General features: G+C 51.6%; 2 protein-coding genes across 3 annotated transcripts in view; one reads left to right on the top strand and one right to left on the bottom strand.

Annotated features, from left to right (window-relative positions):
- Positions 1–15,377, top strand: part of TONSL (tonsoku like, DNA repair protein) — a 40,556-nt gene extending 25,179 nt beyond the window's left edge. The window contains exons 14-26 of the mRNA XM_058178231.1: positions 688–760; positions 1,353–1,516; positions 3,542–3,665; positions 4,256–4,923; positions 5,017–5,087; positions 6,945–7,101; positions 7,321–7,399; positions 10,245–10,546; positions 11,216–11,387; positions 12,507–12,685; positions 12,804–12,877; positions 13,789–13,922; positions 14,782–15,377. Of these exons, the coding sequence (XP_058034214.1) occupies positions 688–760; positions 1,353–1,516; positions 3,542–3,665; positions 4,256–4,923; positions 5,017–5,087; positions 6,945–7,101; positions 7,321–7,399; positions 10,245–10,546; positions 11,216–11,387; positions 12,507–12,685; positions 12,804–12,877; positions 13,789–13,922; positions 14,782–14,975 (2,391 nt within the window). The 3' untranslated portion in view covers positions 14,976–15,377. The remainder of the gene's footprint in view (positions 1–687; positions 761–1,352; positions 1,517–3,541; positions 3,666–4,255; positions 4,924–5,016; positions 5,088–6,944; positions 7,102–7,320; positions 7,400–10,244; positions 10,547–11,215; positions 11,388–12,506; positions 12,686–12,803; positions 12,878–13,788; positions 13,923–14,781) is intronic.
- A 177-nt stretch (positions 15,378–15,554) lies between these two features.
- Positions 15,555–20,777, bottom strand: VPS28 (VPS28 subunit of ESCRT-I). 2 transcript variants are annotated; one of them, XM_058178343.1, is made up of 10 exons: positions 20,654–20,777; positions 20,109–20,264; positions 19,983–20,011; positions 19,784–19,821; positions 19,020–19,109; positions 17,254–17,359; positions 16,998–17,099; positions 16,815–16,868; positions 16,342–16,433; positions 15,555–15,958 (listed from the first exon to the last, which is right to left on the bottom strand). In XM_058178343.1, the coding sequence occupies exons 2-10, from the start codon at positions 20,143–20,145 to the stop codon at positions 15,841–15,843; spliced, it is 666 nt and encodes a 221-aa protein (XP_058034326.1). In that variant the 5' UTR covers positions 20,146–20,264; positions 20,654–20,777; the 3' UTR covers positions 15,555–15,840. The 2 variants fall into 2 exon arrangements, with proteins under 2 accessions (XP_058034326.1, XP_058034325.1); XM_058178342.1 differs by lacking the exon at positions 20,654–20,777 and adding an exon at positions 20,509–20,532.

Below are 20,777 nucleotides of genomic sequence, written 5' to 3' on the forward strand. Positions count from 1 at the left end.
GCAGGGGTCTCCAACCTTGGTCCCTTTAAGACTTGTGGACTTCAACTCCCAGAGTCCCTCAGCCAGCTGGCTGAGGAACTCTGGGGGTTGAAGTCCACAAGTCTTAAAGTTGCCAAGGTTGGAGACCCCTGACCTAGAGAATTGTGAGTGATGGTGGGAGACACGTGCCTGAAAGAGCACCTCGTTTTTCCCCGTAAGCTCACGCTTCATAGTTGACCAAACGGATTATTCAAAGGGCAGACCTGTAGAGCAGGTTTTAAGCCCCTTTTACGACATGTGGACTTCAACTCCCAGAATTCCCCAGCCAGCCAGCATTCTAACAAAACACATTTTAAGTCTTTGGGGTGTTGCCGAATAGGGCAGGTGTGTGCAACCTTACAACTTTAAGATGGCGTCTTCCAACTCCCAGAATTCCCCAAGCCAGCTAAGCTGGAAGTTGGAAGTCCACAGGTCTTTAAATTCCCAAACTTGGACAGTCCTGATTTAGAATTAATATTCAGAAGGGAGGCTGTGCAGAGGCTACTTTTTCCCTTCCTGCTTACAAGTTAGTCAGAACTGGGGCTCCACTCGAGAAGGAGAAATGAAATGAAATCCTGCGAGAAGAGCTTCCAACCGAGGGGATTGAATTAAAAAAAGGTTCCTTTTATAGCCCAAATCTCCAGCCTTGTTTTCCTCTTTCTGTGCCAGGAGCATCCTGTAAACCCCCGGGACTATTGCGGATGGACCCCTCTTCATGAGGCCTGCAACCACGGCCACCTGGGTAAGTGGGGGCTGAAAGCTGGGGTGGGGGTTCTGCCCATAAGCAAAGAAGAGAAGGGGGGGTCTTCCTCTTCTCCAAAGCCCCCGAGGGCAGGACAAGAAGCAACGGATGGAAACTCATCCAGGAGAGAAGCAACTTCGAACGAAGGAGAGATTTCCTGACAGGGAGGACAGTTAAATCAGTGGAACTCCTTGCCTCCAGAGGTTGTGGGGGGAGGTTTTTAAGAAGAGACTGGAAAACCATTTGTCTGGAATGATATGGAGCAGTGGTGAAATCCAATTTTTTTTACTACCGGTTCTGTGGGCATGGCGTGGTGGGCGTGGCGGGTGTGGCGTGGTGGGCGTGGCAGGGGAAGGATACTGCAAAATCTCCATTCCCGCCCCGCTCTGGGGCTAACCAGAGGTGGTATCTGCCGGTTCTCCAAACTACTCAAAATTTCCGCTACCGGTTCTCCAGAACCTGTTGGATTTCACCCCTGGTATGGAGTCTCCCGCTTGAGGAGGGGTTGGACTAGAAGATCTCCGAGGTCCCTTCCAACTCTGTTATTCCGTGTGGAGGACCGTGTTGGACGTGACTTCCCTGCATCCTCCAGGGACCGTCCGCTTGCTGTTGGACCACGGCGCCACCATCGATGACCCCGGGGGCCCGGGCTGTGAGGGCATCACCCCGCTGCACGATGCCCTGAACTGTGGCCACTTTGAGGTGGCTGAACTCCTGATCCAGAGAGGCGCCTCAGTGCTGCTGCGCAATGCCAAGGTGGGGAGACCTGGGGGGGGGGCATGGATGTGTCAGGAGTGGTGTGCATTTATTTGAGAGGTTGACCAGCCAGGGACCTGGAGAAGTGGGTGACCCACCCTCGTCATTAAGGGCTGGAGACTTTCCTCCTGCGTGTGGCCAGCCTGTCCCCTGCCTTGCTAATTAATTAATAGGGCCGGGTTATTTACGGGACCGTCTACTGCTACCGAATACCTCTCACCGACCCGTGCGCTCTCACAGAGAGGGACTCCTCAGGGTGCCGTCAGCTAGGCAGTGTCGTCTGGCGACGCCCAGGGGAAGGGCCTTCTCTGTGGGGGCTCCCACCCTCTGGAACGAACTCCATCCAGGACTCCCGGACCTCCGAACCTTCCGTCGCGAGCTCAAGACACATTTATTCATCTGTGCAGGACTGGCTTAGATTTTAAATTTATAGGGGTTTTTAAATTGGTTTTTTAATATTCATATTTAGATCTTTTAATAATTGGGCATTAGAATAAGTTTTTTAATGATTGTCTTAATTTGTATATAAATGTTTTTATGTGCCTGTGAACCGCCCTGAGTCCTTCGGGAGATAGGGCGGTATACAAATTTGAATAATAAATAAATAAATAAAATAATTAATTAATTTATTTATTTAATCGCATTTGTATACCGCCCTATCTCCCGAGGGACTCAGGGCGGTTTACAGCCTAATAAAAACATACATATGAATACAGAATAAAACACCAATTTAAAAAACTTATTAAATAAGGCCGAATATTAAAAATTGCAATAAAAATAATAAAACCCCATTAAAACCAAATTTAAAATTTAAAATTCTAGTCCAGTCCTGCACAAATAAATAGATGTGTCTTAAGCTCGCGGCGGAAGCTTCGAAGGTCGGAAAGTTGACGAAGACCTGGGGGAAATCTCTCTCTGCCCCTTTGCTGTGTTATTTATTTTATTTATTTTTATCTTGTGTTGATTATTTTTATAAACAACTCCTCCCCCTACCTATTTTCTCCACAACCACAACCCTGTGAGTTAGGTTGGGCTGAGAAAGAGTAATTACCCCACCCAAATGGCTTTCATGCCTAAGGCAAAACTAGAACTCACCGTCTCCTGGTGATTGGCCCAGCTATCCTTCGTGCCTAAGGGGCGGGACTAGAACTCACCGTCTCCTGCTTTCAAGCCTGGCGCCTTCACCACGAGAGCAAATTGGATCTCCTTGCTGTTCCTTGAAACCTCCTCCACCCTAAAGCCCCTTGCAAAGTGAGGAGTAGGGACCCCTTCCTGTTCCCCCCCAGCCGATGGATGCTGAGCCCCCTTAGGGGTCTGGGCAGGTCAACCCTCTCCGAAGCCCTGTGTTGTGTCTCGCCCAATCTCAGCGCAGCCGGGGTCTGCTTATCTGCTTCCGAACGCTGAAGAATGTCCTAGCATGCCTCCCGGCCCCAGCCTTGGCTCCATGCCCAGACAGGCTGAGGAGGGGGCACCTCCCGGTCCCAGCCCTGGCTCCATGCCCAAGCAGGCTGCAGAGGAGGGAGACCCCCCGGCCCCAGCCCTGGCTCCATGCCCAGGCAAACGGAGCAACTAGACCCCTCCCCCTCCTCCACAGCATGTGAGCCTGAGGGAGGTCTATTACCAACAGCTGCCGATTGGAGTGACCCTCGCGTCAGAAGACTTGATAGGCGGAGGCAACAGAAAGAAGGGAGGGGCAGGCCTGGATAAGTGCTGAGTCATGGAGCCACACCCCATGGCCTATATAAAGGATCTGCTTTCTGGCATTCTCTGAGTCAGGCAAAGTCTAAACATATCTTGCTGAAGTCACTTTCTGGTCTCCTGCCTGCCCTGAGGACTTTGCTAGGACTTTGGCAGAGCTGCAGAGGCAAGCCTGATTCGGATTTCCCTGACCCGGCCGTCAGCGGAGGAGTGGGACACGACACCCTGTTCTATCAGCAGCCAGGTGGAGAAGGAAGGGCTTTGCGGGATGCAGAGGAGAATTAATTCCCTGGGTTGAGGCCCCCCATGTGGTTTTTCCTCCTTCAGGGCCTGAGCCCGTTGGGAACCCTCCAAGCCTGGGTGCAGCTCTACGGCAAGGATCTGGATCCGGAGACCCGCCACCGCTGCCGAGCCATGGAGAGCTTGCTTCGGAAAACCATGGCAGAGCAAGGTGAGGCTGCACCCAGGAGGATGGTGGGAGGGGCCGGGGGTCGCTCCAGGCCAGGAGCCAGCCATACTGGGGAGTGGGAGGTGGGGGGGCACGACCCGAGTAGAAGGACAAGACCATCCTTGCTGTGAGAACTTGCAGAGAGCTGCCATCTCGGTCTCTTTGTCTGCTTCCTTTTACACCAGCCGTCTTGGCCACTGGAAGATCTGTGGGCTTCAGTTCCCAAAATTGAACCTTGGCCACTTGCAGATCTGTGGACTTCAATTCCCAGAGTTCCCCAGCCAGCATACGCTGGCTGGGGAATTCTGGGAGTTGACGTCCACAAGTCTTGCTGGCTGTCTTGAAGGAATTCTGGGATTTGATGTCCAGAAGTCTTCAGGTTTCCAAAGTTTAGAGACTCCTGTTTTAGCAAGTCAGAGGAGGACGGCATGGTTGCTATCGCTCGGGACCTCGCTGTCCCCCTAAATGATAGGCGACCCCCCCGCAAAGAACAGCAGCAGTGGAAAGAGGCAGGTGACCCCCTTTCCCCTCCTGGAGCCTCCCGGGACAGTCGGACTGTGTGGGCCCTTTGGCTTGACCCAACTCCCTTACAGGTTCCCGGCCCCCGCCTCCCCGAGGAGAGACCCCCAGCCAGCTCTTCGATGCAGAACTCTCCGAGTCCCAAGCGCCCTGCTCTCCGAGCCCCTCTCCGAAGCCCCTGGGCGCCCGGCAGCGCCACCAAGAGGTGGAAGAGGACTACATGGTCCCTCTGCGTCCGGTGAAGAAGAAGCAGCGGCTGCTGGAGCTGACCCCGGTGGGGGAGGCAGGGCCGGCCCCCCCTGCAGACTATCAGGCCGCCATGCTTGGGCTGGGCAGCGCCCCCCTCCGCCTCCCTCTGAGCCCCAAGCGCCACAAGGGACCCCCCAGGCCGGCCCTGATCCCAGCAGACGAGTATGTGGGGGACGATTGGCTGGAGGACGACCTGGTGCCCAGCGCGGGGTCTCGCAAAAGGATCCGCCGGAGCCCAGCCGGAGCTTGGGGGTCTGGGTCGGAGGACAGCGAAGGGGGGGCTCCTTGCCAGCCCCCTGAAAACACCACCAGGAGGAGGAGGAGACCCGCCCGCCAGACTCGCCTCACCCTAGACCGGACCGTGCTGGGAAGGAGCCGAGGGGCCAGCCCCCCACCCAAAGCAGACCTTCCCGTTGAGCCCAGCAGCCTTCTGGAAGGAGCTGGCAGCAGCCCCACTCGGTGGGGAGACAGCCCACCCTCGGGTGCCCAGCAGGTGAAATTTGGGGCTGAGCCCCTCCCCCCCCGTCTTGAGCCAGACAGGACCCTGAGCAGCTTCCTCAACCTCTGCTCTCCCCTCCCTCCACAGCTGCCATCACCTCCTGTCCGGGTGCGAGTGCGAGTTCAGGACAGCATCTTCCTGATTCCGGTGCCACAAAGGTAAAAGAGGGGGTGGGATCTGGCTGACCCCCTCAGCACATGGCTTTCTCCGGGCTGGGTCGGTTGGGACTCCCAGCCCATCTTCCCACTGGCCTCCCACCAGCCGCAATGGGACAACCTGCCACAGGCAACTTGCCATGGGAAATCTCACTGCAGGACAATTCAATTTAATTATTTAAAATTAGAATGGAATAGGAATAGAATAGACAGAAGACAGGGAATGGAATGGAATGGGAATAGAATAAAGAGTCGAGTTGAGTTGGAATGGAATGGAGTGGAATGGACTAATAAAATACAGAATGGAATAGAATAGAATTCAGAATGAATAGAATAGAATAGAATTATTATAATTATAGAATTAGAAATAGAGTTAGAATTAATTAGAATCAGAATCAAAATAGAGCTGGAAGGGACCTTGGAGGTCTTCTAGTCCAGCCCCCTGCTTAAGCAGGAGATCCTATTCCATTTCAGACAAGTGACTGTCTAGTCTCTTCTTAAAAATAATTTAAAAGATTATTTTCATTTTGGTCATCCGCCTTTCATTTTGTCCTTCCTTTTGCATCCATTTTTTAATGATTTTATTCAACTATTTCTTCGCCCTTGGCTGCTGTGAGATGGCCGTGGTGGGATGTCGTAGAGGCCCCCCTGCCAGCGCCTCAAGTCTGTAAAGCTCCTTCCTTCCTCCTGTTTTTCCTTCAGTGTCAGGTGCTGCCCAGCAGGAGGGGAGGGGTCTGCTGGGGTGGTGGTCCCAAGAGCCAGTTCATGACGGCCATAAAAAGCGGCTTCAGGCGTTGCGACCGCTGCCTTTAACTTTGGGTCCATCCCTTGTAGACTGTCCTGTGTTGCCTCCAACAGAAAGAGATGGCGTCTTTAGGGGTGGGCCTTTTGCCCTGCTGGCGGTAGCAATGCAGCCGAGCTTGACTTTTGTGGCTGGTTTTCTCTTAGCGACTGCCTCACTTAACAACCCTTATGACAGTGATGGAAAAAAAAACACAACTTTACGGCCAGTCTTTGCATGTGTGACTTTGCCCGCTGTATAAAACAAAGGAAAGCAACCTCTGAAGCCCAGGGGCAGTTTCTCTAGGCGACACGTCGCTTAACAATCAAGATGGTGGTTTTCCATTGTGGTCACTAAACGAGGACTTGCATTTTGCATTGATAAGAGCCGTGGTTAGACGGCAGTACTGCAGGCGACTTCTGCTGGCTGCCTGCAATTTGGCAGTTCAGATCTCACCAGTGTTGTGACCCTGACGGACCACAACAACCAGGCTCACGGTTGACTCAGCCTTCCGTCCTTCCGAGGTGGGTAAAATGAGGACCCAGATTGTTGGGGGCGATAGGTTGACCCTGCAAACAGCTTAGAGAGGGTGATACATAAGTCTGAATGCTAGTGCTAGGTGGGAAGGAAGGAAAGGCCATGGTGGCGCAGTGGTTAGAGCGCAGTACTTCAGGCCACTTCTGCTGACTGCCAGCTGCCAGCAGTTTGGCAGATCGAATCTCACCAGGCTCAAGGTTGACTCAGCCTTCCGTCCTTCCGAGGTGGGTAAAATGAGGACCCAGATTGTTGGGGGCAGGAGGCTGACTCTGCAAACCGCTTAGAGAGGGCTGGAAAGGACTGTGAAGTGGGATATAAGTCTAAGGGCTATATGTCTTGAATGAGGGGCACTATCTCGGATTCCCCAGAGAGTGGGGCTCTCAGGGTTTACACATAAACACACACACACACATACACACTTCCTCTTGGCATAGCTGGATATTATATGGGGCAGGGGCCGGGAAGCCACGGTGCTGAGAAGCGTGTGCCTCTTTCTCCGAGAGCCTCTGCTCACCGGTGTCCTTCCTCTTCCTCGCTTGCAGTGAGGGTGAGAGCCGCCCAGTCTCGTGGCTGGCCGAGCAGGCCTCCCAGCGCTACTACCAGACCTGCGGGCTCTTGCCCCGCCTGACCCTCAAGAAGGAGGGGGCGCTGCTGGCTCCTCAGGACAGCGTCCTGGACGTCCTGCAAAGCAACGAGGAGGTGAGCTGGGGCAGACTGAGCGTGTTTTTGGGGTGCTCTCGACGGAAGCCCCGGGTCAAAGGAGGAGAGGAGGGGGTGCCTTGGGACAAGCCACATAATGTGGCGACAGAGGTTCTGCGCTTCTGAACAGGGGGCTCCTGTGCAAAGGAGGGAAGGGGAGGGGGCTGTTCCTTCCCCTTCCAGGCCAGCTGACCCTCCCTCTCTCCTTGTCTGTCTCAGGTCTTGGCTGAAGTCCAGTCCTGGGACCTGCCACCCCTTCTGGAGAGATACCGCAAGGCCTGCCAGACCCTGGCAGTCGGTAAGCAGCCAGCTTTCCTCTGCATGGCACTCTCTTCTGGAACCTGCAGAGTGTTTTAATGGCCGGATGCCCTTCTGGTCACCAGTGCGGAGTTTTGTTCAGCAGATATATTCTCATTGTGCCTCGAGAGAGAAATATCCGCCTCTACCTAGGATTGAACTCACAGCCTCCTGATTGTAAAGCGAGAGGTCCACCTCGAGACCACCGCACCATTCTCTCTTGATATATTTATTCCTGTCAGGAGCATCCTTATTAAAATGTACTCACAATGCAGTTGTGAGTACAAACCTAGGAACACAATAATTTAGGCAGCAGATGCCCAGAAGCACGGTGTGACCATTTCTGAAGGGTCACAAAACAGATGGTCTTAAGCCAAGGACTCCCTGTATGGAATACAACTCAAATGTTGTTTTCTCACCTGTAAATAATGGCTTATCTTGTGTTCGTTCTGGGGCCCCGGATTAACCCAGGTGACCCTCCGAGACTAGAGAAGATTGGCCTACAGTCATGGCTGAAAATGATGGCACCCCAGAAATTTTTCCAGAAAATCAAGTATTTCTCACAGAAAAGTATTGCATTAACACATGTTTTGCTATACACACGTTTATTCCCTTTGTGTGTATTGGAACGAAAAAAGGCAGATAAAAAAAGCAAATTGGACATAATGTCACACAAAACTCCAAAAATGGGCTGGACAAAATTACTGACACCCTTTCAAAATTGTGGATAAATAAGATTGTTCCAAGCATGTGATGCTCCTTTAAACTCACCTGGGGCAAGTAACAGGTGTGGGCGATATAAAGATCACACCTGAAAGCAGATAAAAAGGAGAAGTTCACTTAGTCTTTGCATTGTGTGTCTGTCTGTGCCACACTATGCATGGACAACAGATAGAGGAGAAGAGAACTGTCTGAGGACTTGAGAACCAAAATTGTGAAAAAATACCAACAATCTCAAGGTTACAAGTCCATCTCCAGAGATCTAGATTTGCCTTTGTCCACAGTGCGCAACATTATCAAGAAGTTTCCAACCCATGGCACTATAGCTAATCTCCCTGGGCATGGATGGAAGAGAAAAATTGATGAAAGGTTGCAACGCAGGATAGTCCGGATGGTGGATAAGCAGCCCCAAACAAGTTCCAAAGAAATTCAAGCTGCCCTGCAGGCTCAGGGAGCATCAGTGTCAGTGCGAAATATCCATCAACATTTAAATGAAATGAAACGCTATGGCAGGAGACCCACTGCTGACACAGAGACATAAAAAAGCAAGACTACAGTTTGCCAAAATGTACTTGAGCAAGCCAAAATCCTCCTGGGAAAACGTCTTGTGGACAGATGAGACCAAGATAGAGCTTTTTGATAAAGCACATCATTCTACTGTTTACCGAAAACGGAATGAGGCCTACAAAGAAAAGAACACAGTACCTACAGTGAAATATGGTGGAGGTTCAATGATGTTTTGGGGTTGTTTTGCTGCCTCTGGCACTGGGTGCCTTGACTGTGTGCAAGGCATCATGAAATCTGAGGATTACCAAAGGATTTTGGGTCGCACTGTAGAGCCCGGTGTCAGAAAGCTGGGTTTGCGTCCGAGATCTTGAGTCTCCCAGCAGGACAATGACCCCCAAAGATACGTCAAAAAGCACCCAGAAATGGATGGCAACAAAGTGCTGGAGATTTCTGAAGTGGCCAGCAATGAGTCCAGATCTAAATCCCATTGAACACCTGTGGAGAGATCTTAAAACTGCGGTTGGGAAAAGGCGCCCTTCCAATAAGAGAGACCTGGAGCAGTTTGCAAAGGAAGAGTGGTCCAAAATTCCAGGTGAGAGGTGTAAGAAGCTTATTGATGGTTGTAGGAAGCGACTGATTTCAGTTATTTTTTCCAAAGGGTGTGCAACCAAATATTAAGTAAGGGTGTCAGTAATTTTGTCCAGCCCATTTTTGGAGTTTTGTGTGACATTATGTCCAATTTGCTTTTTTTATCTGCTTTTTTTTGTTCCAATACACACAAAGGGAATAAACATGTATATAGCAAAATATGTGTTAATGCAATACTTTTCTGTGAGAAATACTTGATTTTCTGGAAATATTTCTGGGGTGCCATCACTTTCGGCCATGACTTTATATATCAATTGTGGGTACATTATGGTTGGATGGACCTTTTAAAAGATTTGGGTTAGAAGTCAGAGCCTTGGTGCTCTCTGAGCTCAGTTCTTTGCTCACAGACATTTCATGACCAAACTAGGTAACAGCACCAGTGTTGGAAGGCTTCCAAGCACGAATGATGTGATCTAGTTTGGTAATGAAATGACTGCGAGAAAACAACCGATTCAGATCGCACCAAGGACCTCACAGACTCAGACTCCTCTTCTTCCTCTCCTCCTCCTCCCCCTTCTAGCACTGATGATGTTACTTGGTTTGGTAACAAAAGGTCTGCATGAAAACCATCAAGCTCAGAGAGCATCAAGGACCCCACAGTCTTCCCCCTCCTCCTCGCCATAAACCCTCCTCCCTTCTAGCACGGATAATGTTCCCTAGCTGGGTCATGAAAGGTCTGCATGAAAACCACCACGCTCAGGGAGCACCAAGGGCTCCTCAGTCCAGCCTTGAGCTACCCAGATTCTCCTCCATCGGTACTAAAAGCGCCTTTTACAAGACCTGTTGCAAAGCCTCCCCTACAGTTCCAGCCCCTCCTCCGTGATCAGACCGTGGCCTGGTTTGCAAGTCACATTAAGCTGTGGTTTAATGGGGAGGGGAGGGACGTCCCCTGTGGTAGATGCCCACTTTACTCTCCCACGCCTGGTTTTCCTTCCTGCGAGCGGCTCCATTTCTCTCCCTCCAACCTGCAGGAGAACACCCGTTACTGGGGAGGCTCTTGGAGCGCCAGGAATCGGCCTCGTCCTTCAGCGTCTCCGGCACGGCTCTGGGCCACCGCCGCCTGCGCCCTCTCCTGCGGGCCCTCAAGCTGCAGGCTTCCATCCGCCAGCTGTGCCTCTCTGGGACTGGGCTGGGGGACGACTCGGCCGAGGAGCTCCAGGCCACGCTGGGGACCATCCCTGGGCTGAAGCGCCTGGATCTCTCGGACAACCGGCTGGGCCCCGACGGGCTGCAGAAGTTGGCTGCGGACCTTCCTGGCTCACCTGCCTTCCAGGTACCGTAGAAGTTACGTGTTGTGCAGGAAAAAAAGCTGAGCCTGCATTTAATTTAAAGGCTTCCATTCATAAATAGTCACCTGGGCTGAGATGCTAATGAGGGAAAGGAACCAAGGAAGAGGAAATTGAGGGAAAATATCCATGGAGAGACTCCCTCATCCAGGTCACGGTTGTCCCAAAGGTGATCTTTCCAAAAGGCAACTGGGCTTTATTGGACTTTTTGCCTTGAAGATGAAGAAGAGGAAGATGAAGAAGGAATTGAACTGGAGAACTGCAGAGGCTTCTTGGATGAGAAGTCAGAAGCAAAATAAACAAGAAAATCCAGTAAAAACCACCTGTGGGAAGTGAATGCCCTCTTTCCTTAACACCTTTGAGAAGATGGATGAATGAGAAGGGAGGGAAGGAGGGGGAAAAGGCATGGAAAAGATGAAAAGGAAGGAAGAAGGGAAGGAAGGAAGGAAGCCACCGCTGATGGTGTTCCCTAGTTGGGTCATGAAACGTCTGCAAGAAAACCACCAAGCTCAGAGAGCACCAAGGACCCCCCATTCAACCCCGAGCTACAAAGATTCTATCAGTTATTATTTGGGGGAGGGGGGCTATTAGCTTTCCTGACCCTCCAGTTCCTGGCAAGTGCTTGGCCGCCCCTTCACCCCGTTTCCTCGTTCCAGAACTTAGAAGAGCTGGATCTCAGCTTGAACCCCTTGGGTGACGGCAGCTCCCAGTCTCTGGCCTCGCTGGTCCAGGCTTGTCCTGTTTTGGGTGCCCTTCGACTGCAAGCCTGCGGCCTTGGCACCACCTTCCTGGAGCCTCACTCTCTCCTGCTGGCCAACGCCTTGAAAGGTAGGCAGAAGGGCTGGGCGGGGGGTTCAGGGGCACTTCTGGGTACCAAAAGACCGGGGGGCGGGGGGAAGGGGAGGCCTTCAGAACCCAGGGGGGTCAGCCTTAAAACGGAAACATTTCTGCCAGAAAAATACGACAAAGGGAATGTATACTTAATATTACATGTTTTGACAGCAGCGAGAATTGTATTTGCACAACATTGGAAAAATGAGGAAACTCCTATAGATGAAAATAGAATTTGAAAAAAACATTAGATTGTGTGGAAATGGACACTTAACATTAAAGATAAATAACAAAGAAGATTCAGGCTATTTTTTAGCTTGGGACTTGTTTTACCAGTGGCTAGATAATAACGGTAGAAATCAGAAGTTGGAAGAATATACAAGTAAAGAATGTTATTATTACTATTATTATGCAAATGTAAATTGACTCCGACAATACACTGTTTATTAAGCACTCAAATAGGTCAAAGAAAAATGTATAGATATTTTTTTTAAAAAAAACCAAGGGGTTTTGCTTGAGGATTGGGGGATAATGAGCCCCATCTGAAGCTAAAACCAATGTTGTGGCCCTCGAGTACTCCAATGTCCCAGAAAATGAAGGGCGAAAAAGGATGTGATTTAATAAAATGAGCAAGGAAATATTAGGAAAGGAATAAAAAACTATGGGGAAAAAAAGAATATTTTGGCAAAAATTGTAACTAAGAAAAATATATTTATAACAATATAACAACAGAGTTGGAAGGGACCTTGGAGGCCTTCTAGTCCAACCCCCTGCCCAGGCAGGAAACCCTACACCATCTCAGACAGATGGTTATCCAACATTTTCTTAAAAATTTCCAGTGTTGGAGCATTCACAACTTCTGCAGGCAAGTCATTCCACTTATTAATTGTTCTAACTAACTATTAATTGTTCTATTTGAATTGTTTGAATTGTATAAGATAAGGTCAATACTCTGTTCATGAATTGTGTCTGTGTGGAGGGGGGGGAATTTAAAAACCAATAAAAAACATGTATATATAAAAAAACGTACTCCAGTATCCCTTGTTCTCCCACATGTGAACTCTGTTCTCCCCCTCAAACATCTGGAGATGTTCACCTCTTCCTGTTTCCTGGCAGGAGCCACGCACCTCAAGAGACTCACTCTGTCCCACAATGTCCTGGGCTCCCGTGGCCTTGGGGTGCTGCTGAAAAGCCTGCCCTTCGAATCGCTGACCCATCTGGAGATGGGCTCCCTGGAACCCAGGGCGGGGGACCGGCCACAGCTGAGGGATGCCGTGGTCAGGTATCTGACGCAGGTTGGTGCTCTCTGATCGCCCGGGGGAGGTGGGCTGCCTGCCCTGGGGAATTTGGGGAATGGGGAGAAGATCAAACGCACAGGGCCCCCAGACTCAATTCCGAATCTTCTCGGGACAGGAAGGCTGCGTTCTGACCCACCTGGGACTCTCTGGGAATCACCTGGACGACGGCGATGTATCAGAGCTCGCTAGGTAAGGCGGCTGCTGTTGCTCAGATGTGGGTGTGAGGATGCCGAAGAAGGAAGTCTGGAGAAACAAGCCCTGATACTCTTGGCTCGGAGACCTTGGATGGTTGCAGGGATCCTCTCCCCAGACTTTCTTGGGGACAACTGGACCCCTGTTTGGTTCTGCTACGTTTGTAGTCCTCCTTGTTGCCATCCAGCAGAGGATGTTCTCTGCGCTTTTGGCCTTCTGAAAACGAGGGGTGGGAAAATGAGGAGGTCACCCTGTTCTCCAAAGCCCCAGAAGGCAGGACAAGAAACAATGGATGGAAACTAATCCAGGAGAGAAGCAACCTGGAATTGAGGAGAAACTTCCTAACAGTGAGGACAATTAACCAGTGGAACAGCTTGCCACCAGAAGTTATGGGTGCTTCATCACTGGTGGTTTTTAAGAAAAGACTGGGCAGTCACTTGTCTGGAATGGTAGAGGGTCTCCTGCTTGAGCAGGGGGCTGGGCTAGTCCTGTCTCTTCTCTTCTCTTCTCTTCTTCTCCATTCTATTATTTCTATTTCTATTCTGTTCTCTACAGCCAGAACCAAAAGCAAGCAGGTGGAAGGATCGGGGTCTCCTTCCCAGTTGCTGATGTAGGTTGGTGGGGCTGGACTTGTGGTTTCAGGCAGTTTTGCGGACCCCCTCCTCTGCGCCAGGCCCTTGTCTGGAATGGTAGAGGGCAGTGTTTCTCAACCGTGGAAACTTTAAGACGGGTGGACTTCAACTCCTAGAATTCTGGGAGTTGAAGTCCACCCGTCTTAAAGTTGGGAAACCCTGGCATAGGGTTTCCTGCCAGAGAAGGAGGTTGGACTAGAAGACCTCCGAGGTCCCTTCCAATTCTGGTATTCTGTTAACTCACATCCACCACTCAAGAGGTTGTTCTCTCCGCAGGAGCCTCCTCGCTTGCCTGTCCTTAGTCTCACTGGACCTGTCGGCAAACCCGGCCATCGGCATCCTTGGTCTCCGGACTCTGCTGGTCACCCTGGAGGAGCGGAAGCGGGGGCTCCAGTTCCTTAGCCTGGCTGGTGAGCTCACCAGGGTTTTCTGGAGCCATTGTCCCCTGAACCAGGGCATCATGTCACTCTACCCTATAGCTTAGTAGTGAAACACAATGGGTATCTCCAGGGTCTATCTACTCTGAGAAGTCTTTGGTGCTCCCTGAGCTTGGTGGTTTTCTTGCAGCCGTTTCATTACCATATTAACTAACACCATCAGTGCTGGTCAGGAATGGGGTTTGTTCAAATCCCGTTCCTTAAGAGCACTGATGGCGTTACCTAGTTTGGTAATGAAACGTCTGCAAGAAAACAACCAAGGCTCAGAGAGCACCAAGGACCCATTTCAACCCTGAGCTACAAATATTCTCTTTTATTTGTGTCTGTCCTTCACAAAAACGAAGGAATAGGTCACCTGCTCCTCTTTCACAGCTCAAGTCCCAAATTCTCTTCCTTCTAGGAAGGATCCAAAGGAAATCGTATCAATGTAATGAATAGATTCAGATCAATTTTTCCTCCGTTGCCACTTGGCTTCTGGAGTTACTTCACAATGAAGTAAGGATGCCACTGAAAGAAACTGGGCAATACTTTAAAAGCTTCCCATTTCTATCTCTGATGTTCATTTCAACAGTTTTGTCTCTCAAATGTTTTAACAGCCCATCAACTGCCTGTTTCAACTTTTGCTGCTCAGTGTTTTCCTGTTTGTAATTATTTTATTGTGCTATTTATGGCATTGCACACGGCTCAGTCACTCGATAGTGAGACGGGTGATATATCAAAATATAAATACAAAGTTCCCTTTGCTGCTGAACAGGGAGAGCCATGCTTGGGCTCAAGGCAGGAGAAGCTGAGTGGCCACTAACAGGTTTCCTCTCCCTCCCATTTTTCCTAGGCTGTTCTGTCCGTGGACCCCTGGAGACCGTCACGTGGACCAAGCTCTCCTCCCTGGTGGCTCAGCTGCAACTCTGCAGCCGGCAGCTAAGCAGGAGCGACCAGCGGGATGTGGCCGAGCTCTGGCACAGCCCGGCTAACACTTCCCTTCATTCGGTCACCCGTCACCACAAACTTTTCTGCCAGAGCCTGTAGCACAGGCAGCCCCTGAAGAGGTTGGGAGGTCAGGCGATGGAGGACCGAGGAATCGGGGACACGAGTGGCTGCACGCCACTCACACCATCTCGGGGCAGATGAATCTCGGTGGAAAGAGCGGAACAGCTCAGCCGACTCCAGAGGAGATCCCGAGTTGTAGACGGGCAGTGGAGGACCCCCAATCCAGCTTGTGGAACTGAGGATTTTGGTGCCTGCAGAGTGAATTTGGGTGGGAGACGAAGCTGCTGTTTTTAACTAATCGTTCTTATCATTCTGCCCTCCTGCGTGGAACTGTCCCGTATTTATTGAATGCCTCTGCTGCTCTGGCACCGGCTGCAAGTAGAGCTGGGGAGGGCTGCAGCCCCCCTCCGCTTAAGCTTGGGGGGGGGGGGAGAGGTGAAACTTTATTTGTAACCTTGAGAAGAGTAAGAGGGATGGTAAACAATCTCTTGAATAAATCCGATACATGCCAGGTTTAATTGTAGAAAGATTTTATTTGCTTCAGACCCACAAAATTTTGCCTCTCTGAGGCGAAAGCAAAACCCAAATAAATACACGTAACACCCACCCCCCACCCCAAATATGCTACTGCTCCCCAATTCAAGGCTGCAAAAGGAGGGGCTGGTCCACTGCCCCCCCAACCCATCCCCGTAGTGAAAATATCTGCAATGCGGCCCACGCAACGAGAGGCGTCCCAAAATGTAGAGAGGACCCAGGGCTTCTCTCTCCAATGGAAGGAAGCCTTTGTGTTCAGAGGCCTTTGAAAACCGGGTGTGTCTTGCCTAGTGGAGCCCTGAGGGCACCTGTTGCATTTTCCCCTCTTGAGTGACTGACGGGGACCTCTCGGGCCTGGCCGCTCTCGGCCTCACGAGTGCAGGAAGCGGTTGAAGGCGTTGTAGGCCGACTCCAGGTCGAAGAGCATTTGGCGGACCTGAGAATCATCCAGCTCGTCGGAAGCCGACATGCCGCTCAGGGTCTGCAGCCTAGAGAAACAGATCTCAGTCACAAGAGGAGGGGACCCTGCTTTGCCCACCCCGTCTCTCCTGGAGGTGGAGAAAAGACTAACATTAATACTCAGCGAGCAAACAGTGAGCAGCCTAATAAAGGATCACTCCTACCAACACTGGTAGGTCAAGCCATAAACAGACAGTAAATCCCACTTCCTCTTAACACTGATGACGTTATCTAGCTGGGTCATGAAACGTCTGCAAGGAAACCACCCAGCTGGAAGAGCACGGAGGGCCCCACAAGGAGAAAAGAATCTGCTTTTCTTTCTGCACCTCCTGGGGCTTTGCTCAGCCCCACCTCCCTCCAACAGGATGGAGGGGCAGAAGTTGGCAAGGGTGCCCTCAGCACAAGAGCTCACCATTGGCTCACTTTCTGCCGCCCCTCAAAGTCTGGAGGTAAATGGCTCATGCGGTTCATGGTTTCCATCAACTCCCGCAGGTCTGGCTGGATCTGGGAGGGGGCAGAAGAAAAGAGGGCAGGCGTTTTCCTTCCTCCGTTTCTATTATTTCTTAGGGAGGGAGAAAGGGAAAGGAAGGAGAGGGTGAGAGGCCAAGGAAGGAAGATGGGTGGATATTGGAGGGAGGGTGGGTGAGAGGAAGGAAGGAAGGAAGGAAGGAAGGAAGGAGAGGGAGGGAGGAAGTTATTGGATTGGGAAAACAGGGTACAGACCTTCCTTGAACATGTGCAGAGATGATACTTTGCCAGCCACCACCTGTTTGTCACCATGTCTCTGAACGTGGCTTCAGCGCAAGTGAGCCGCAGTTGGTTCAGAGCCCTCCCCTCCCCGCAGAGGCCACCTGTGTGACCAACAGCCCCTCACCCTTTGCTCACCTCATCCATGGCCCGGATCTCCAAGCGCAGCTTGTCCATCACGGTGATAAAGAGCTGGGAGAGAAAGAGAGCGAGAGAAAGCCAGCCAGCCCCGGTCAGACAGCACACCGGAAGCACCCTGCGGAAAGTGGCCCCCAGATCGGTCGTGGGCACCCCTCCCCCCACGCTAGCCCCCAAACCTACCGACACGATGTCCGCAATGCAACGGTTGAGGTTGCCCTTGTCGTCCTTGATGGTGATGGGCCGGTCCTCCTTGATCCTCTCCATGGCCAGCGGGCAGTCCAGCTGGGAGGGGAAAGGAGGCCACTCCGTATAGAAATCTCCCTCCGCTTTCAAAAAGGCCTGCGATTGCTCCCCCCCCCCACTTCCTCTGCCACCAGATGGAGCACAGATGGCTCAGATGCCCCTCGTGCAACCACCACCAAATCTGATTTCTTACCCGGAACCTGCGGCAAAAGTCATCGATGGAGTTGATCTCCAGTCCCTGCACCTGTTTGAAGGCGGCCTTGTACTGGACCAGGAGGCGGGAGCAGGCGGCCGTGTACCTGGAAGGAAGGGCCGGGATCCACAAGTGAGCAGCTTTGCCCTGTCCAGTCGTGTCTGACTCAAGGGGATGGTGGCTCGTCTCAGTTTCTTAGCCGAGGGAACCAGCGTTGTCTGAAGACAATTTCCATGGTCAAAGGGCCAACATGGCTAATCACCGAGGTACACGGAACGCTGTTCCCTTCCCACCAAAGTGATGCCTATTTATCTACTCGCAGTGGCATGCTTTCAAACTGCTGGGTGGGCAGGAGCTAAGGCGAGGTTGGGAACTCAACCACTGCTTGGTGCTCGGGTCTCAAACCCGGGCTGGCAGCTTTTAACTGCTAAGCCATCGTGCTGTTCCCTTTGGCAAAGAGGAGGGGGTCTTTTATTCATTTCAAACAAGGTCTTCAAACTTGGCAGCTTTAAGACTTGTGGACTTCAACTCCCAGAAGTCCACAAGTCTTAAAAGCTGCCAAGTTTGAGGACCCCTGATTTAAAACATTGATTACGGCCATCCATCTTTCAGTCAATTCTGGGTAGCTCCCAATTCAAGTTTCAAAAACATAAAATCACTTTAAAAACGTTAAAAATGTATATTTATTTGTATGTATAGTCTTGTGTCTCCTTGGCAGTGCCTGGAGATTACTAAGTTTGTACAGGTAGTCCTTGATTTATAATTGTTCGTTTAGTGGCCATTTGAAAGAACACCACTCTGGAAAAAAGATTTATCATCATAGCACCCTGACGGTCATAAGATCAAATTTTGGATGATTGATAATCACCATGTACAGGTAGCTCTCCACTTACAAGTTCGTTTAGTGACTGTCCAAAGTTACATCATCACTGAAAAAAGTGACTTATAACCATTTTTCACCCTTACAACCATTGCAGGCTCCCCAGGGTCACGTGATCAAAATTCAGACCCTTGGCAACTGACTCGTTTTTATAACAGTCGGTGTCTCGGGGTCACGCGATCCCCTTTTGCGACCTTCTGACAAAATCAATGGGGAAGCCGGATTCATTTAACAACCGTGTAACTAACTTGATGATTGCAGTGATTCACTTAACAGCTGTGGCATGAAAGGTCATAAAAATGGGACAAAATTTGTGTAACAAATATCTCACTTAGCAACAGAAACGCTGGGCTCAATTGTGGTCATAAGTCAAGGACTACCTGTATTGCTGCAGATGGAACAGGTGGACAAGAACCCATCCGGGATGCTGGAAGTATAAACGGTCCATAAAAAAGGGGGAAATGGTTAATTTGTGCTGTTTCCAACTGCCTTGAGCTGCTTGATGAATGTCAAAGACCAGATCGCCTATCACAGGGGTCTGCAAACTTGGCTCTTTTAAGACTTGTGGACTTCAACTCCTGGAGTACTTCAGCCAGCAAAGCTCCACAAGTCTTAAAAGAGCTAAGTTTGCAGACCCCTGGCCTATCACATCCCACCCTGATCTCTGGAAGCCTCCAACCAAGGAGGGCAGAATCACCACCTGGACCTTCATTTCAGAACTTTTTCTCTGCTGGGCCACAGACCATTTTCCTTCCTTCCTTCCTTCTTCCTCCATATATCATGGTCGAATGTCACCTGCCTGAGCAGGGGGTTGGACTAGAAGACCTCCAAGGTCCCATCCAACTCTGCCATTCCGTTACACTTGCCGTGAGGCCTTCACACTTACTCATTGGGGTTGACACAGTCCTTGATGTAGGCCTTCTCCAGGGCTTGCATAGTCTTCACCACAGCAAACAGCTCGGCCATGTTGTCGTACCTGAAACCAAGAGGAGCAAATTGGGGCCACTTTGGCTTTGCAAGGTTAGGCCTTTCAAAGTGGGAGAGATGCCCCTCCTTCGGCTGCTGCCCCTCCCTGCCCCTCCCCCAGTTGCAAACATTGTGGCCAAACTAGTTGCTGGCAGCCCTTTGACCTCCAGTGGCTTCCCATTTGGAGGTGCCTGCAAATCTGTATAGGGCAGGAGTCTAAAACAGAATTCCCCAGCCAGCATGTGCCGGCTGGGGAATTCTGGGACTTGAAGTCCACAAGTCTTAAAGTCTTCTGGGACTTGAAGTCCACAAGTGGCCATCATGGTTGCTGACTTCTGGCACAGGGGATCATTTCTGGAGGGGACACAGAGTTACTGGGCGGCAGGATGGGGGGCACCTAAAGTTAATAAGTAGAAGAAAGAAAGAATAGCAGTGGCACTTAAGACTTATATACCGCTTCACAGCCCTCTCTAAGAGGTTTACAGAGTCAGCATATGGCCCCCAACAATCTGGGCCCTCATTTTACTGAGGAAGGAAGAAAACGCAAATCAATGAAAGAAAATATATAAGAAAGAGAGAAAAAGGAAGGAAGGGAGAGAGAGAGGGAGGAAGACATGAAGAAATAGAAAAAGAGAGAAAGAAAGAAAAGAAAAGGAAAGAAAAATATAAAGGATAAAGACTCACTTTTCCCGTTCGCGGGCATTTTTGTAGAGCTTGACTTCCTGCAAGGAAATGAAGTTCAGACTTGCAGCCCCCCCAAACCCAGGGCTTTGGGGGAGGGGCATTGGGGGGGGCCTACAGAGGACCCCCCCATAAAGCAGCTGGCAGCCCCCCCCACACACACAGAGCAGCCCCCTCCCCCCGCCCCTCCCCCCCGACTTGCCTCGTAGAGTTCCGGCTTGTTCCCGGGGGCTGAAAGCGGAAGGGAGAGGAGAGGTGAGGGTCTCCCCCGAGCCTCGCCCGCCCCCCCAACACCCGGCCCTCTCCCTCCCCCTCCTCGCGGCCTCACCTCCCATCCCGGCGTTGGCGGGGATCCCGTGGAACATCCTCCCTGCTCGGCCGACCGGCTGGCCGGGCCTGCCGCTTCCCTACTTCCGCTTCCGCCGCCTCTGCTCGGCGCTCGATTGGACGAGGCGGGAGCTGCGCGCGCACCCCGGCCCGAGAGCTACGAAAGGGAAGAGCGGTGTGAGAGCTTCCGGGTTTCCCTCGGCCGCCCCCCCCCCCACCGGCGGGTAATGCCCCCTCCGCGCCCCTCCCCTCCTGCGAGGCTGCGTGGAATGAAGAGCCCTCCCGCCCCACTCCACTCCGCGAGCGCGGGGCAAGCTGAGGCAACCCGTCCCAGGCCACTCTCGAGAAGGGCTTTTGTTTGGGGCCCCGTTGCCCGGAAGGCAACCCGAGATCCCGCGCACCCGCAAAGCCAAGCCGGAAACGGCGGGCGAGAAAAGCGAGAGGAGGCCGAAAGAAAAAGTGGAGCCTCCCGGGATGGGAGAGAAGCGGGGCCGGCTCTGACGGGCAGCAGCCGGGGGAAGCGGGGGAGAACGGCTAGTCTCCTACCCTCCGTCGATCTTCGGCAGGTAGCCGCGCCCACTTCCGGTTCTACTACCATAGACGAGGGGAGGTAGAGCGCTCGGCTTCCGGGTGCTTGGCGCGGTGCGTGTCGGGAAAGCGCGGGCTTTTC

This window comes from Ahaetulla prasina, chromosome 3 (assembly GCF_028640845.1).
Source record: "Ahaetulla prasina isolate Xishuangbanna chromosome 3, ASM2864084v1, whole genome shotgun sequence".
NCBI lineage: Eukaryota > Metazoa > Chordata > Lepidosauria > Squamata > Colubridae > Ahaetulla > Ahaetulla prasina.